At 40.7% G+C, this 16,262-nt stretch overlaps 1 protein-coding gene across 6 annotated transcripts in view; it reads right to left on the bottom strand.

Moving 5' to 3' along the window:
- The window catches only part of LOC110456924 (E3 ubiquitin-protein ligase rnf213-alpha-like), a 298,096-nt gene that overhangs the window by 145,085 nt on the left and 136,749 nt on the right, over nt 1–16,262 (bottom strand). For all 6 annotated transcript variants that reach the window (XM_021507988.1, XM_021507990.1, XM_021507991.1 and 3 more), the window contains 9 exons: nt 14,563–14,708; nt 11,090–11,287; nt 8,888–9,010; nt 8,604–8,724; nt 7,377–7,618; nt 6,496–6,578; nt 3,189–3,322; nt 2,891–2,983; nt 120–290 (listed from right to left, as the gene is read on the bottom strand). In XM_021507988.1, the coding sequence (XP_021363663.1) occupies nt 120–290; nt 2,891–2,983; nt 3,189–3,322; nt 6,496–6,578; nt 7,377–7,618; nt 8,604–8,724; nt 8,888–9,010; nt 11,090–11,287; nt 14,563–14,708 (1,311 nt within the window). The remainder of the gene's footprint in view (nt 1–119; nt 291–2,890; nt 2,984–3,188; nt 3,323–6,495; nt 6,579–7,376; nt 7,619–8,603; nt 8,725–8,887; nt 9,011–11,089; nt 11,288–14,562; nt 14,709–16,262) is intronic.

Here is a 16,262-nt window from a genome sequence, read left to right as displayed (position 1 = left end):
ACATTTTTTATTTTCTGTTTTACAAAATTTAAAATGTAATTATATGAAATTACTTCCCTTACTTCTAACTTCAAGCTAAGCAGGTTCTTATTTCTACAATATATATTTCTATAACATACCTGCGATTGGTTTTGTTCATCATCTTCCATCTCATCTTCATCTGAATTTTCTTCTGAGCTCTTATTTAACAAGTCAAACAGGGCAGAGTCTCCCTGACTCTGGTTGTAAAACCAGCTCATCACTTCAAGTACCCTCTCCACGTCTCGTAAGCTTACAAAGCTACACTCATCCTGAAAAACAATGACAAACAGCCTTACTGACACTAGACATCACCTCTAGTCCCCTTCCCTCATCTCAAACTCACAAACCTACACTCGTCCTGAAACACAGTGACAAACACAGCCGTACTGACACTAGACATCAACTCTAGTCCCCTTCCCTCATCTCAAACCTACACTCTTCCTGAAACACAGTGACAAACACACAGCCTTATTGACACTAGACATCACTTCTAGTCCCCCCAACTCATCTCAAACCTACACTCGTCCTGAAACACAATGACAAACACAGCCGTACTGACACTAGACATCACCTCTAGTCCCCTCCCCTCATCTCAAACTCACAAACCTTCACTCGTCCTGAAACACAGTGACAAACACACAGCCGTACTGACACTAGACATCAACTCTAGTCCCCTTCCCTCATCTCAAACTCACAAACCTACACTCATCCTGAAACACAGTGACAAACACACAGCCTTACTGACACTAGACATCAACTCTAGTCCCCTTCCCTCATCTCAAACTCACAAACCTACACTCATCCTGAAACACAGTGACAAACACACAGCCTTACTGACACTAGACATCAACTCTAGTCCCCTTCCCTCATCTCAAACTCACAAACCTACACTCATCCTGAAACACAGTGACAAACACACAGCCTTACTGACACTAGACATCACCTCTAATCCCCTCCCCTCATCTCAAACTCACAAACCTACACTCGTCCTGAAACACAGTGACAAACACAGCCGTACTGACACTAGACATCACCTCTAATCCCCTCCTCTCATCTCAAACTCACAAACCTACACTCGTCCTAAAACACTGTGATAAACATACAACCTTACTGACACTAGACATCAACTCTAGTCCCCTCCCTTCATCTCAAACTCACAAACCTACACTCGTCCTGAAACACAGTGACAAACACACAGCCGTACTGACACTAGACATCACCTCTAGTCCCCTCCCCTCATCTCAAAATCACAACCTACACTCGCCCTGAAACACAGTGACAAACACAGCCGTACTGACACTAGACATCACCTCTAGTCCCCTCCCCTCATCTCAAACCTACACTCATCCTGAAACACAGTGACAAACACACAGCCTTACTGACACTAGACATCACCTCTAGTCCCCTCCCCTCATCTCAAACTCACAACCTACACTCTCCCTGAAACACAGTGACAAACACAACCTTACTGACACTAGACATCACCTCTAGTCCCCTCCCCTCATCTCAAACCTACACTTATCCTGAAACACAGTGACAAACACACAGCCTTACTGACACTAGACATCAACTCTAGTCCCCTCCCCTCATCTCAAACTCACAAACCTACACTCGTCCTAAAACACTGTGACAAACACACAGTCTTTCTTTTCAGGTTCGGCTGGTTGAAATGGTTGAATCAAATACGCGAAAGGACGGTACTCGACACATGTCTCACAGTCTATATTGACATTTATCAGAGAAATGCATTTTGTAGTCTCACAAATACAAAAGGAGAACTAAAATGCTCATCACTTCAAGTACCCTCTCTGCTTCTCGTAAGCTCATCACAAAGCTACACTCATCCTGAAAAACAGTGACAAATATACACTCTTACTGTCACTAAACATCACCTCTAGTCCCCTCCCCTCATCCCAAACTCGCAAACCTACACTCATCCTGAAACACTGTGACAAACACACAGCCTTACTGACACTAGACATCACCTCTAGTCCCCTCCCCTCATCTCAAACTCACAAACTTACACTCGTCCTGATACACAGTGACAAACACACAGCCTTACTGACACTAGACATCACTTCTAGTCCCCTCCCCTCATCTCAAACTCACAAACCTACACTCATCCTAAAACACAGTGACAAACACACAGCCTTACTGACACTAGACATCACCTCTAGTCCCCTCCCCTCATCTCAAACTCACAAACCTACACTCGTCCTAAAACACAGTGATAAACACACAACCTTACTGACACTAGACATCACCTCTAGTCCCCTCCCCTCATCTCAAACTCACAAACCTACACTCGTCCTAAAACACTGTGATAAACATACAACCTTACTGACACTAGACATCACCTTTAGTTCCCTCTCCTCATCTCAAACTCACAAACCTACACTCATCCTGAAACACAGTGACAAACGCAGCCTTACTGACACTAGACATCACCTTTAGTTCCCTCCCCTCATCTCAAACTCACAAACCTACACTCATCCTGAAACACAGTGACAAACGCAGCCTTACTGACACTAGACATCATCTTTAGTTCCGTCCCTTTATCTCAAACCTACAATGACAAACACAACCTTATTAATGACACTATCGATATCACCTCTAGTCCCATCACCTAATCTCAAACTCACAAACTTACACTCATTTTTAAACACTGTGACAAACACACAGTCTTTCTTTTCAGGTACGGCTGGATGAATTGGTTGAACCAGATACTTGAAAGTACGGTACTTGCCCCATGTCTCACAATCTATATTGACATTCGTCACAGAAATGCATTTTGTAGTCTCACAAATACACAAAAGGAGAAAACTAAATTTTCAGATTAAAAGCATACCCAACTAATTCAGTGACATACCTTCTGCTTCCTCATGAATTCTTGTGAAGCTGTCAGAATTACGCTGACAACATTTTCCAGGTTGTCAATGCGAGGAAGCTTGTCAGCACGGATCTGAAAACAAATTATCAAACAAATTGAACATTAAAGGAGAAGATGTTCTTTACGAAAATCTTTTTTTATTTAAATACTCTAGATGGACTTCCTTTTACTGAACAAATATGTCTTACATTATGCATGAATTATTGGAGTCTATAATGTTACATACAATAAATCAGCAATGAGATTACACAAATCTGAGTGAGAGTTGAGCACATACATATCGTAGCACCATCTGCCTGATGTAGAGTTCCTCTATCCGCGTGTCCAGCTGTCCAAAGTCCCAGACCAGGGGCAGTAGACTCTGGGGTAGGGGCTGGACACGGTAAACAAGGCGCCGCAGTGGTACACGGCCTACAATATACAAACAATAGGAGATAACCCCTGTGCTCTGGGGTAGGGGCTGGACACTGTAAACAGGGGGCCACAATGGTACACGGCCTACAATATACAAACAATAGGAGATAACCCCTGTGCTCTGGGGTAGGGGCTGGACACTGTAAACAGGGGGCCGCAGTGGTACACGGCCTACAACATAGATACAATAGGGGATAACACCTGTACTCTGGGGAAGGGGCTGGACACTGTAAACAGGGGGCCACAGTGGTACACGGCCTACAATGTACACACAATAGAGGATAACACCTGTACTCTGGGGTAGGGGCTGGACACTGTAAACAGGGGGCCGCAGTGGTACACGGCCTACAACATACAAACAATAGGAGATAACCCCTGTACTCTGGGGTAGGGGCTGGACACTGTAAAAAGGGGGCCACAGTGGTACACGGCCTACAATATACAAACAATAGGAGATAACACCTGTACACTGGGGTAGGGGCTGGACACTGTAAACAGGGGGCCGCAGTGGTACACGGCCTACAACATAGATACAATAGGGGATAACACCTGTACTCTGGGGAAGGGGCTGGACACTGTAAACAGGGGGCCACAGTGGTACACGGCCTACAACATACAAACAATAGGAGATAACCCCTGTACTCTGGGGTAGGGGCTGGACACTGTAAAAAGGGGGCCACAGTGGTACACGGCCTACAATTTACAAACAATAGGAAATAACACCTGTACTCTGGGGTAGTGGCTGGACACTGTATAAAGGGGGCCACAGTGGTACACGGCCTACAATATACAAACAATAGGGGATAACACCTGTACTCTGGGGTAGGGGCTGTACACTGTAAACAGGGGGCCGCAGTGGTACACGGCCTACAATATACAAACAATAGGAGATAACACCTGTACACTGGGGTAGGGGCTGGACACTGTAAACAGGGGGCCGCAGTGGTACACGGCCTACAATGTACACACAATAGAGGATAACACCTGTACTCTGGGGTAAGGGCTGGACACTGTAAACAGGGGGCCACAGTGGTACAGGGCCTACAACATACATACAATAGGGAATAACACCTGTACTCTGGGGTAGGGGCTGGACACTGTAAACAGGGGGCCGCAGTGGGACACGGCCTACAATGTACACACAATAGAGGATAACACCTGTACTCTGGGGAAAGGGCTGGACACTGTAAACAGGGGGCCACAGTGGTACACGGCCTACAACATACATACAATAGGGAATAACACCTGTACTCGGGGGTAGGGGCTGGACACTGTAAACAGGGGGCCGCAGTGGTACACGGCCTACAACATACAAACAATAGGGAATAACACCAGTACTCTGGGGAAGGGGCTGGACATTGTAAACAGGGGGCTGCAGTGGTACACGGCCTACAACATACATACAATAGGGAATAACACCTGTACTCTGGGGAAGGGGCTGGACATTGTAAACAGGGGGCTGCAGTGGTACACGGCCTACAACATACATACAATAGGGAATAACACCTGGATATTATTACCTTCCAGGTCAAATGTATTTGTGTAGGTCAAACTGCAATGACCTCCTTGACGTGCATAGATTTGTTATACCAGAGGGAGTGTTTTGGAATCAGCTGCATTTCCACTTAAAACAACATTGAAACTTAAACGCAAAAACCTAAGGTATTGGTACCTAAGATGCATCTCTTGTGCAGGTTTGGTTGGTGCAGCAGTTAAAGTTTCAGAGATTTGTGGAATTTATATCCCTCGCTTGCAAGACATATTGTAGGTTAACATTATTGAGGTTAGGTTTAAACATGTGAGTATCGTGCTGTTGAGACATAACATAATAAACTTGAAGAAAGAAAAAAATAGCCCTATTGATTAACAGTAAATATGCACAAATCACATCAGTTGGCAAACTTAGCATGATTTGGATGTGCGTAAGTAATTTGGTTGAAACAATATCTACAGCAATTTTCACACAAAAAACAAAGAGTGCCCGAGAAGGGTGGAAAGACAGAGGAACACAAACATTGTTATCAAGTTTGAAGGAATTTGGCTAATATTTGCTAGAGTAATTAAACGGAAACTGCAGATAATGACATTTTTCGTTAATCAAGGGGCCATAACTCTGCCAAATGGAGTCCGATTAAAGTTGTTGTCAAACTTGGCTGAGCCCTTAATGCGTTGAACCAGTGTTACTAAGCTTGAAGACAATCGGATAATATTTGCGAGAGTTAATGAACAGAAACGGCAGATAACGACTTTATTTCATTATTCAAGGGGCCATAACTCTGCCAAATGGGTCCGCTGTAAGTGGTCATCAAACTTGGCCGAGCCCTTAAGGCATTTAACCCTGTGACCAAGTTTGAAGAAAATCTGTTAACATTTGTTGTAGTTATTGCACGGAAATGAAGCGTAGCAGATAATGACGTTTTTCATTATTCAAAGGGCCATTACTCCGCTAAATGGGGTCCGCAGAAAGTGGTCATCGAACTTTGCCGAGCCCTTAAGGCATTTAACCCTGTGTCGAACTTTGAAGAAAACCGGTTAACATTTGTTGTAGTTATTGCAGGGAAATTAAGCGTGACAGACAGACAGAAAAACCTAAATTAATATCCCCCGTTTCGGTGAAAGTGGGGGATAAAAACTTAATGTTGATGGAGATGCTGACAAAGTCAATGGACCATGAAAGGTAGGCCACATCCAGCATTTGATGCATGGGTTGAGATGTACTAAGTAAGATGCATCTATGGTCCAAGTTTGGTTGGTCAGTGAAACTAACTTAAACGCAAAAACTTAATTGTGACGCCGTCATTACCGTCGCCGGAAAAGCAACACCTAGGTCTCGCTTCCGGTTCTTCTTGGCGGCGAGACAAAAATCACTTGCATAACAGGATATTAAAAGGCAAATTAAAACAGTTCCAATGTTATTACTACTTGTTTTGATGACTTTAAACAAATTTACACGCTGAAATGACCTGCAATAAGCAGACCTGAGCAGTATTTTGACCATCCATGACTGTCATGTCATTGCTGAGACCTGGGTAGATCTGCTAAATCACAACATTACTACATAACATATCCGATATGGTTAAGGTCAGCTGATAGAAAGTTTTAACAAAAATGATGATAATGTTTGTACCTTTACCAACTCTTTAATTCCACATGATTTTCTATAAACCTACCTAATGTGTCTGTTGTTTTTTCAGCATCAACATGGTATCCCAGACCTGCCTGCTCTAGGCGTTTTATCAGCTCATCAGAGTGCCTGACAAGGATTGAAATATCATAGTATGAGCAGAAAGTTTTACTTAAGTAATTTACATTACTATAAATGCTTGCAAAAATATGGTTCTGAATAATTCAAGTAACTTTAATTTACAAATTTTATGATATACAGACAAGTTATTTTCAACAATATTTCTCATCGAATATTGAGTTAAATATTAAATACAAGAAATGACATGGAGATAATTCAATCATTATCAGATTTCTATTTGACCCGTAACAGTGTTCCATTTTATAACACCAGGATCCCAAACTTACTTGAAAGACATTTCACACGAAGAGTGGAGGGCATTCTTATTATGAAATATCAAAGCTTTGGCTTTTTCAGATTTTCAAAAATTCAACAAATCATCTCTTCTGATAATGTTTTAGGGCCTTTTAAAGGAACACACAGCACCACAATTACAACAAGCTCAGAGGGCCTGTATCGGGTCACCTGGATAATCAAGCAACCTAGGGAAAATAGTCTCATTAAATATAATACTGCTGTTCCCAAACTATTTCCAAATATTGGCTCTGTCTTTCAGCAACACCCATCCCTCATTGGGTCCCTTCTTTTTGCCCCCCCCCCCCCCCCCCCCCCCCCCCCCCCGCGGGAGAGGGGGGGGGGGGGGGGGGGGATTTTAAACATTTACCCTGTATACCCAGCGAGACCCATACTCGTTACCAAGCAAGGAAAAAAATAAAATGTTGGCACTTCCTTAGAAACGATAGTCGAAAGATATGGGGAGATCTCAAAACCAGAAAAACTATAAAAGGATAAGGTTTTTGTGTTTACTTTCTGTACGGGTTGCAGGCTGCAATGATCTTCAGACTGCGACACAGTTTCAGTTGATTGCCCCCGATGGTACGGTCACACATGATCTCCTTGATCAGACCAATGGCTTCTGTGGTGTTAGCTTCATCAAAGAACAGAACAGTTTGGATGTGTTGTCCATATTTGTCTGCATTTTCTCTGGCGATGTTCTCTGCTTCCTCCACTTTCTTTATGATATCCTTGGTTTTTGTTCCTCCATGGACCTACCATAGGTTTAAAATTAATTAAAGAACTTACATAATATCACAATTCGAACAAGCAAATATATCACTACATCAGACTTTGAAAAAAGTAAAAAGGATCACCACCAAAGTAATTCATGACCAATAAATCTTTGAAAAGTTTGTTTGAGGTTTTAACTTCCTTACATCAGTGAAGGTCAAATAAAGACAGGTACCTAAGGAGACAACGACAAAAAGAAAGGTTGAGGAAGTAAGAAAAGCTATGGATTCCAAGTGATGAAAAGGAATCAGCAGTACCCTAATGGCCTATCTATCATTTCATATCAGTAAATAAATGGCAGACATTGTTATTTAGAAGAAACTGGCACATTATCTTGTGCCAATGCTTGTTCTGCTGTTTTTTATCCTGGGATATTTCAATGGCTGCAGATTGGGCCAAATCTCATCAGGAAATAGGTGTGAAACAACTCAAAATACATACATTGGTACAGAAAAGACTGTTTGTGTATGAAATGTCACCAAAGTATCTTTAGGTCATGCATGCTTAGATATAAATTTAACAGGCTTAATTACATAATACCACCATTTATTCTCAACAGTTAACTAAAAGGTGACAAGAGGCCATAGAAACTTAATTACTCATCCTTTTTCATCAATTTTATGTGTTTTTCCCTTAGATGACAATTGTGACCTTGTGCGTTTGTCTAGGTAATTGATTTAAACAAATGAATTTGCCAACCTAGCAATCTACAAATCATATGTCATGACTCTTATCTTCATCTTTTGGTAGATGATGTCTTTAGAATTCATGGTATTTAAAGTAGGTTCGTGTATTTTATTCTAAAAATTGCATAGCCAGTTAATACAACCAACTATGTGGCCAAATATCATGACAACAGACCTCACATTTATTTTAGGAAAAAACTTTATGCAAAACAGATGCTGGATATTGCATGGTCACATAAGCTCAGAAACATTCAAGGCAAGTGAGCTAGAAATTACTTACCTTCATGAGGATCATGTTTTTGAGGTCCACCCCCGGGGGACACTGAAGCTCACACATAAACTTGACTAGACGAGTTTTACCACATCCAGTCTCCCCCATGATGATGACAGGGATATCACATCTGAAGAAATAAAAGAGAAATTTGAGAAAGATCCATGGAGTACTTTTTGAAAAATAGCCATAACAAGAATTGTTTAAGGACAGACAACTGACAAAAGGATGGTCAGGTGAAGCACAGTACACAAACGAATGAGTTAAAATGTGAAGGCAGTTAATGTACTTACTTAAACCTCATGTAGATGGCCATGATTTTCTTCACGTTGTCTGTGGTCAGTTCATATGTATCATCTGGATCATGAGGCATCTCCATTCCCATCACACTGCATAGTTTCAAAATCTTCTCATGTCTAAAGAAAGTGAAAGATGGAACTTCTCAACACAAGGCAAAATGTACTAAAAAGAAATTTGCTAAGTTTTTCCACCCAACAATGTGTAAAATAATGTGACCAATCATAAATTAAGTAACAAATTGTTTCATTGAAGTATGTGACCTTCTCAGGCGCGTAACAACCTGTGTAGCAAAAAAGCCCGGGCTTACACATCATTTGACAAAATAAAAAAAATAAGAACGCAACATAGACTAACATGATATAAAATATCAAAAAGCAATGACAGGTGTTTTGTATCTGCTATAAAGACCGCCAACTAAAATGCTTAGTTGCAATCAAAGAAGTCTCCAACAAATGTAGAACTGAGGGTAGCATATTTATTCGGTGGGGTAACAGCGCCAGTGAAACTCTAGTCTTGCTAATTATTGGTGTACCCAAACACTAACTCTAGTTTTCCCCGTGAAATAAAGTGTTTCTAAGTTTTTTTACCGCTTTTATAAATATAAAGGGAACAATATGGTAGCCTGGCTTCAATCATCTGACATGGCAACCGTGCCAGTGCAACTCTAGCTATGCAAATTATTGGTATACACATAGTACTCACTTATAGCCCCCCGCCCCCCATGAAACAAACTGTTCCTATGGTTTTTATCCCCTTTATTAATACAAAATACATATGAAGGGAAGGAATGGTAATAAACCTTGGCTTTATATTTTACATTGACCAGTATATCGGTTCTTATGTACATAATGTTAAACTATTCCTAGTGATAGCTTGTGATACTAGTCTCATATCCCTGTGCAACCGGAGTCACAGTCGCGAGGAGAAACGTCACAAGAAGAGAAAAAACTCTTACAACAACTTTCCCAAAATCCACATGATTTTAGATTTTTCTTTTCCGTGGAATAATATGTTACCATAACAGAATTGGCGTAGATGAGTACCAACCTACGTACCCAAAAATAAGCAAAATATTTGTAAAATAATAGGGGAAAACGATATTTTCTTGCTTTAAAACGGCCATTGAAACTGACGCCAGAACACGGGAGAACGCGTCTCAGGCGTTCCAGAAAAACAAAATTCTCCTGGGGGAGACCACCCAGACCCCCACCGAAGGGAGGGGGAAAAAACCCTCCCATACCCTCCCCCTCCTCGAGCTGTGCACTTCGGAGTTCTGCCTTCGGCACCACAATTCATCATTGGGCTTCCACATTGAAAACCTGTTTGTTTACGCCCCTGCTTCTACCATAAAAATAAAGGAAGATAATACCATTTATATGTCAAAAGTATGGCAGAATACTAATATTTTCACAAATATGAAGCAGTAATGAAAATATTGGTAAATTCTGTCATAGGAGTCTAGTACTGTCATCAACCTTGAAAACAACGTTGCATGCCGTTTTGAATGGGCTACTACTCAATGGAATCCTCCTTTTTCTGTATATATCTGGTAATGTTGTAAATTTTGTATCTCTGTGCTGTGAATAGGAAGAACCTTTTTGATTGGTCAATACCAGAAGTGATATCTTCACACTGTAACAAATATCACTTTTGATATCTGTTACATTGATTTTATCAAGTTCATAGAATTCAAAATCTTGGTAGTAAAAAAGTAATAATTAAATTTCCCCTTTCTACCTAAAGTGTGAGGGAAATAATGACTCTATATTATAGTGTGGTAAAATAATGACCTTTCACACACAGTACAAAGCAGTGAAATATTAATTAAACAAATTTTGGCATAATCATTATTTAATATTTGACAATAGTAGGAGACAGTGTATAACAGATGCCACAGATGCCCAAGACTAAGGTGCATGGTGAACAAAGGCCAGAACTATGTATATTTATATATTGAAGCAAGAAACCTTAACTTTTAGTAAGCAGCATTCCACCATCATAAGAGGTATATTCACATACAAAATTCAGCAATTGTAGCGACACAGTTTTTGGGATAGGATATGGACAAAGTGACACACTGAGTGTCTAATTGATGATTGATGATATGGCAATATATGCAAATCTAGTTGCTTCTAAAAGTACCAATAAGACACTTCAATTAATCAACAAAACAAAGTCAATTTATCTGCTCTGACCTTTGCAGACCATCAAAGTTCTCATCAATGTTAACTTTGTTTCTGATGAGACTGTCCTGGAGTTCCTTTTGCATTATGTGCCGCTCCAGAACGGCCCCAGTTTGTTGGTCCAGCATGTCACCTGTCGCTCTCTGGATCTTGAACCCCACAAATGTCATTGAGTGCTGATCAGGGTTAAAGAAGAGATAGGGATGGGGGCTGTGAATGGAAGCAAAACAATATTTTCATTTGACCCATATAACACATAAAACAATCTTTAAAACCTAGGTTAAATAAAGGTGGATGAAAGGAGTGAAAAAACCCAATTCATTTGATTCCAATACCACAGAAAAATATTTCATTTAAAAGATTAAAGTTTCCCACAAGATAAAAATAGTTTTGACTTTTAAGAGAACAGCGGTACTTCCCAAAGGTAATCTCTTCATTTATATCTACTTCAAATACAAACATGTAACATTAACAAGAGACACAGAGAGCCTGTATCGCTCACCTGGATATCTAAGCAATCATGGCAAAACATTCTCCAAATAAGATCCCAGATAATAAGCCAGACCCCAAGGCCAATCCCTGTAGCATATCTGTATTAGATTCTTCATGCCCAGCATTTTTATGTATGGCTATGGGGTGGGGATCTCAACTGTTTCCAAGCTCTGACTCAGAAACTAGGTTCAAAGGAGTTTGGCCAGACCCCTGGGTCAATTCTCATATCATGACTGCATTCATCTATTTATACCCAGCATTTGTATATATAGTAATGGGGTGGGGATCTCAACTGTTTCCAAGCTGTGACTCAGAAACTAGGTCCAAAGGAGTTTGGCCAGACCCCTGGGTCAATTCTCATATCATGACTGCATTCATCTATTTATACCCAGCATTTGTATATATAGTTATGGGGTGGGGATCTCAACCATTCTAAAGTTATGACCCAGGGGTTAAGTCTGCAAGGGTGGGGCAGACCCCAGGGTCAATTCTAATATCATGAAAGCATTCGTCTCTTTATGCCCAGCAATTGTATATATAGTTTTGGGGTGGAGATCTTAATCATTCCAATGTTATGACCCTGGGGTTTAGTTTGTAAGGGTGGGGCTGAGACCCCAGGGTCAATTCTAATATCATGAAAGCATTCGTCTCTTTATGCCCAGCAATTGTATATATAGTTTTGGGGTGGAGATCTTAATCATTTCAATGTTAATTGACCCTTGGGTTAAGTTTGTAAGGGTGGGGCAGACCCCACAGCCATTCTAGAAGCATATGTGCATTCGTCTCTTTATATTCAGCAATTTTATATATGGTCATAGGGTGTGGATCTCAACTGTTTCGAGGCTGAGAATCAGAAACTAGGTCCCTAGGTGTGTGGCCAGACCCCAGAGTCAATTCTAATATCAAGACTGCATTCGTCTCTTTATGCCCAGCATTTGTATACATAGTTTTTGGGTGGGGATCTCCACCGTTTCAAAGTTGTTACCCAGGGACTATGTCTCCAAGGGTGGGGCCAGACCCAAGAGCCATCCTGGAAGCATATGTGCATTTATCTCTTTATACTCAGCAATTGTATATATGATTATAGGGTGGGGATCTTAACCATTTCCAAGTAATAAACTATTTTTGCCCCCAACCCTTAGCCCAGGGGGTTTCAAGCCCTCAATTTGTACAATTTTGAACCCCATCTACCTAGGGATGCTTTCATTCAAAAATGGTTGATATCCATTGTTTAGTTCCAGAGAAGAAGTCACTTAAAGCAATATAGCCAAGTAACCCTTTTTGGCACAACCCCTCAGCCCCCTGGAGGGTCAGCCCAACCATTTGTACAATTTTGAACCCCTGCCTCCCATGAATACTTCTGACCAAATATGATTGATATCCAGTGTATAGTTCTACAGAAAAAGTCGCTTATAGCAATATAGCAAAATTGCCCCCTTTTGGCCCCGCCCCTCAGTTCCCTGGGGGGTCAGCCCCACCATTTGTTTAATTTTGAATGCTCACCACCTAAGGATGCTTCCACTCAAATTAAGATAAATTCCAATTAAAAGAAGAAGTCGTTTGAAGAAATTGTTGACATACAGACGATGGACGACAGCAATGACACCACAGTATGGTATATGAGAAAATATATTTCACTAAGGCATCTCCTGAGAAAAATACTGTCTTCTTAATTACTGTAAGACTGTGTTTGGAGTTTGACACACTTACTCTCCCTGACCCAAAAGCTGAGGGACAAAAACAGAACAATATATGCCTATTACATGCTATGACGCATGTACTTAAGACTCACAGACACACTTTGTATGACATAGTATTACCTGGAAATCTTATGATGTTATATGGCTTTTAAAAGTAAAAGCACATTTAAATAAGCTTTAATTGAATAAGGATTGCCTCCTTTTTTCCTAGATCCCTTTTGCCTTTTTCCCACATATTAACCTTCAAAAATTTAATTTATTGGGATTGCCGCCCTATGCCTATTTTCTAATTCCAATTAAACTCATGAAATTCCTGCTTGCTACTTAATTACAGGCAGATTACAATAAAGTAAGAATATAGCCTTCTTGCTTAGTTGAAATGTTGACAAAGTTTCATCAGTATCTGGCATATTTGATTAAGTTAATAATTATCGTTTGAATACTATCAACCACTTAAGTGTGCAGTAAGCTAATTTATTATGTACATAATTTTCATTTAGCTTTGGTCTTTCTATACATGCTCACCAAGGATTGTCCTTAAAAATGATATATTTGACATTGTGATAAAGCTAGGTGTGAGGAAATGGCTACTGACCTGGGAGATATAGCTAGGTGTGACGAAATGGCTACAGACCTGGGAGATATAGCTAGGTGTGATGAAATGGCTACAGACCTGGGAGATATAGCTAGGTGTGACGAAATGGCTACTGACCTGGGAGATAGAGCTAGGTGTTACAATATGGCTACAGACCTGGGAGATATAGCTAGGTGTGACGAAATGGCTACAAATCTAGAGAGATATAGCTAGGTGTTATGAAATGGCTACAGACCTAGGAGATATAGCTAGGTGTGACCAAATGGCTACAGACCTGGGGGATATAGCTAGGTGTGATGATATGGCTACAGACCTGGGAGATCTTGCTGGGTGGTGAATAGGCTACAGACCTGGGAGATCTTGCTGGGTGGTGAATAGGCTACAGACCTGGGAGATATAGCTAGGTGTGATGAAATGGCTACAAATCTAGGGAGATATAGCTAGGTGTTACAATATGGCTACAGACCTGGGAGATATAGCTAGGTTTGACGATATGGCTACAGCCCTGGGAGATATAGCTAGGTTTGATGAAATGGCTACAGACCTGGGAGATCTAGCTGGGTGTTGAATAGGCTACAGACCTGGGAGATCTAGCTGGGTGTGATGATATGGCTACAGACCTGGGAGATCTAGCTGGGTGTGACGATATGGCTACAGACCTGGGAGATCTAGCTGGGTGTGATGATATGGCTACTGACCTACTCTCCCATGTCCTCCTCATCTGGAACTGTTTGATGATGTTCTCCTCTCCAGCTCCTCCTGTCTCTTCATCTACAACGGCCATTCTCTGCATCCTCTGGATAGGGGATTCTTCACTCATCACTAGTGACCTTGTTGCAAAATCCTGTAACACAAATTCAAAATGCATATATACATGAGGTCCATGACACCAAACACAGGGGTGTACCAGATTTTCAGCTGAGACTAGTGAAATTACTAGCATACTACAATTATTTTAAAGGCATTCAGTTATTTAATCATAAGATAATATAGTGATATAGATCATGTGGTCATGTTGTCAGCTTGATCCATTTTGTAGTTGTTAGGCCAGCAGAATATTTTTTGGGCTAGTGGATTTTTAGCGTCTACTAGCCTCGAGCTAGTATCTTGAACAAGAGGCCCAATGGCCCTGCATTGCTCACATGGTTTTAATCTCACAATTGTAATCTTAAAAGTGGACTTAAATAAAGCTACAGGCAAAATATCAGTATCTTGACTTCAGAAGAACCTGTTAAACGATTTAAACACATTTGACCCGTGACCTTGACAGTCAAACATGACAGTCAAACATGGACATTTAAAGTTGAACAAACTTCATAGCCCTTCCTACCAGAATGCAACTTGCCAAATATCACCACCTTATACCTTTTGTTTATTGAGAAGATGACTTTTAAAGATTTATGCACTATAGACCAGATGTGACCATGAAAATGTGTCAAGATTAATTCAGAAGAAGTCATTTTAAGATTTCAACATATTTGACCCCTGTGACCTGTGAATATGGGCAAAAGTCATTAATTTTAACTAACTTTGTAGCCCTTCATGCCAACATCCTTATGGCCAAATATCATCACCCTGGACCTTTTGGTTATACAAAAGAGGTTGTTTAATGGTTTTTAAGACAATAGCCCCTGTGACCTTGAATATAGGGGAAGGTCATTAATTTGAACAAACTTGGTAGTCCTTCATCCCAGCATGCTACTGGCTATATCATCATCCTGGGCCTTCTGGTTATTCACAAGAAGTTATTTAAAGATTTCAACATATTTGACCCCTGTGACCTTAAATATAGGCGAAGGTCATTAATTTGAACAAACTTGGTAGCCCTTCATCCCAGCATACTACTGGCCAAATATCATCATCCTGGGCCTTCTGGTTATTCAGAAGAAGTTATTTAAAGATTACAACATATTTGACCCCTGTGACCTTGAATATAGGCAAAGGTCATTTATTTGAACAAACTTGGTAGCCTTCATTCCAGCATACTACTGGCCAAATATCATCATCCTGGGCCTTCTGGTTATTCAGAAGAAGTTATTTAAAGATTACAACATATTTGACCCCTGTGACCTTGAATATAGGCGAAGGTCATTCATTTGAACAAACTTGGTAGTGCTATATCCCAGCATGTTAATGGCCAAATATCATCATCCTGGGCCTTCTTGTTATTCAGAAGAAGTTGTTTAAAGATTTCAACATATTTGAACCCTGTGACCTTGAATATAGGCAAAGGTCATTCATTTGAACAAACTTGGTAGTGCTTCATCCCAGCATGTTAATGGCCAAATATCATCATCCTGGGCCTTCTGGTTATTCAGAAGAGGCTATTTAAAGATTTCAACATATTTGACCCCTGTGACCTTGAATATAGGCGAAGGTCATTCATTTTAACAAACCT

The sequence above is a fragment of the Mizuhopecten yessoensis genome, unplaced genomic scaffold (assembly GCF_002113885.1).
Source record: "Mizuhopecten yessoensis strain PY_sf001 unplaced genomic scaffold, ASM211388v2 scaffold8949, whole genome shotgun sequence".
Taxonomy (NCBI): domain Eukaryota; kingdom Metazoa; phylum Mollusca; class Bivalvia; order Pectinida; family Pectinidae; genus Mizuhopecten; species Mizuhopecten yessoensis.
The sequence above is the reverse complement of the archived record's forward strand: the minus strand, read 5'-3'. Positions and strand labels throughout refer to the sequence as shown.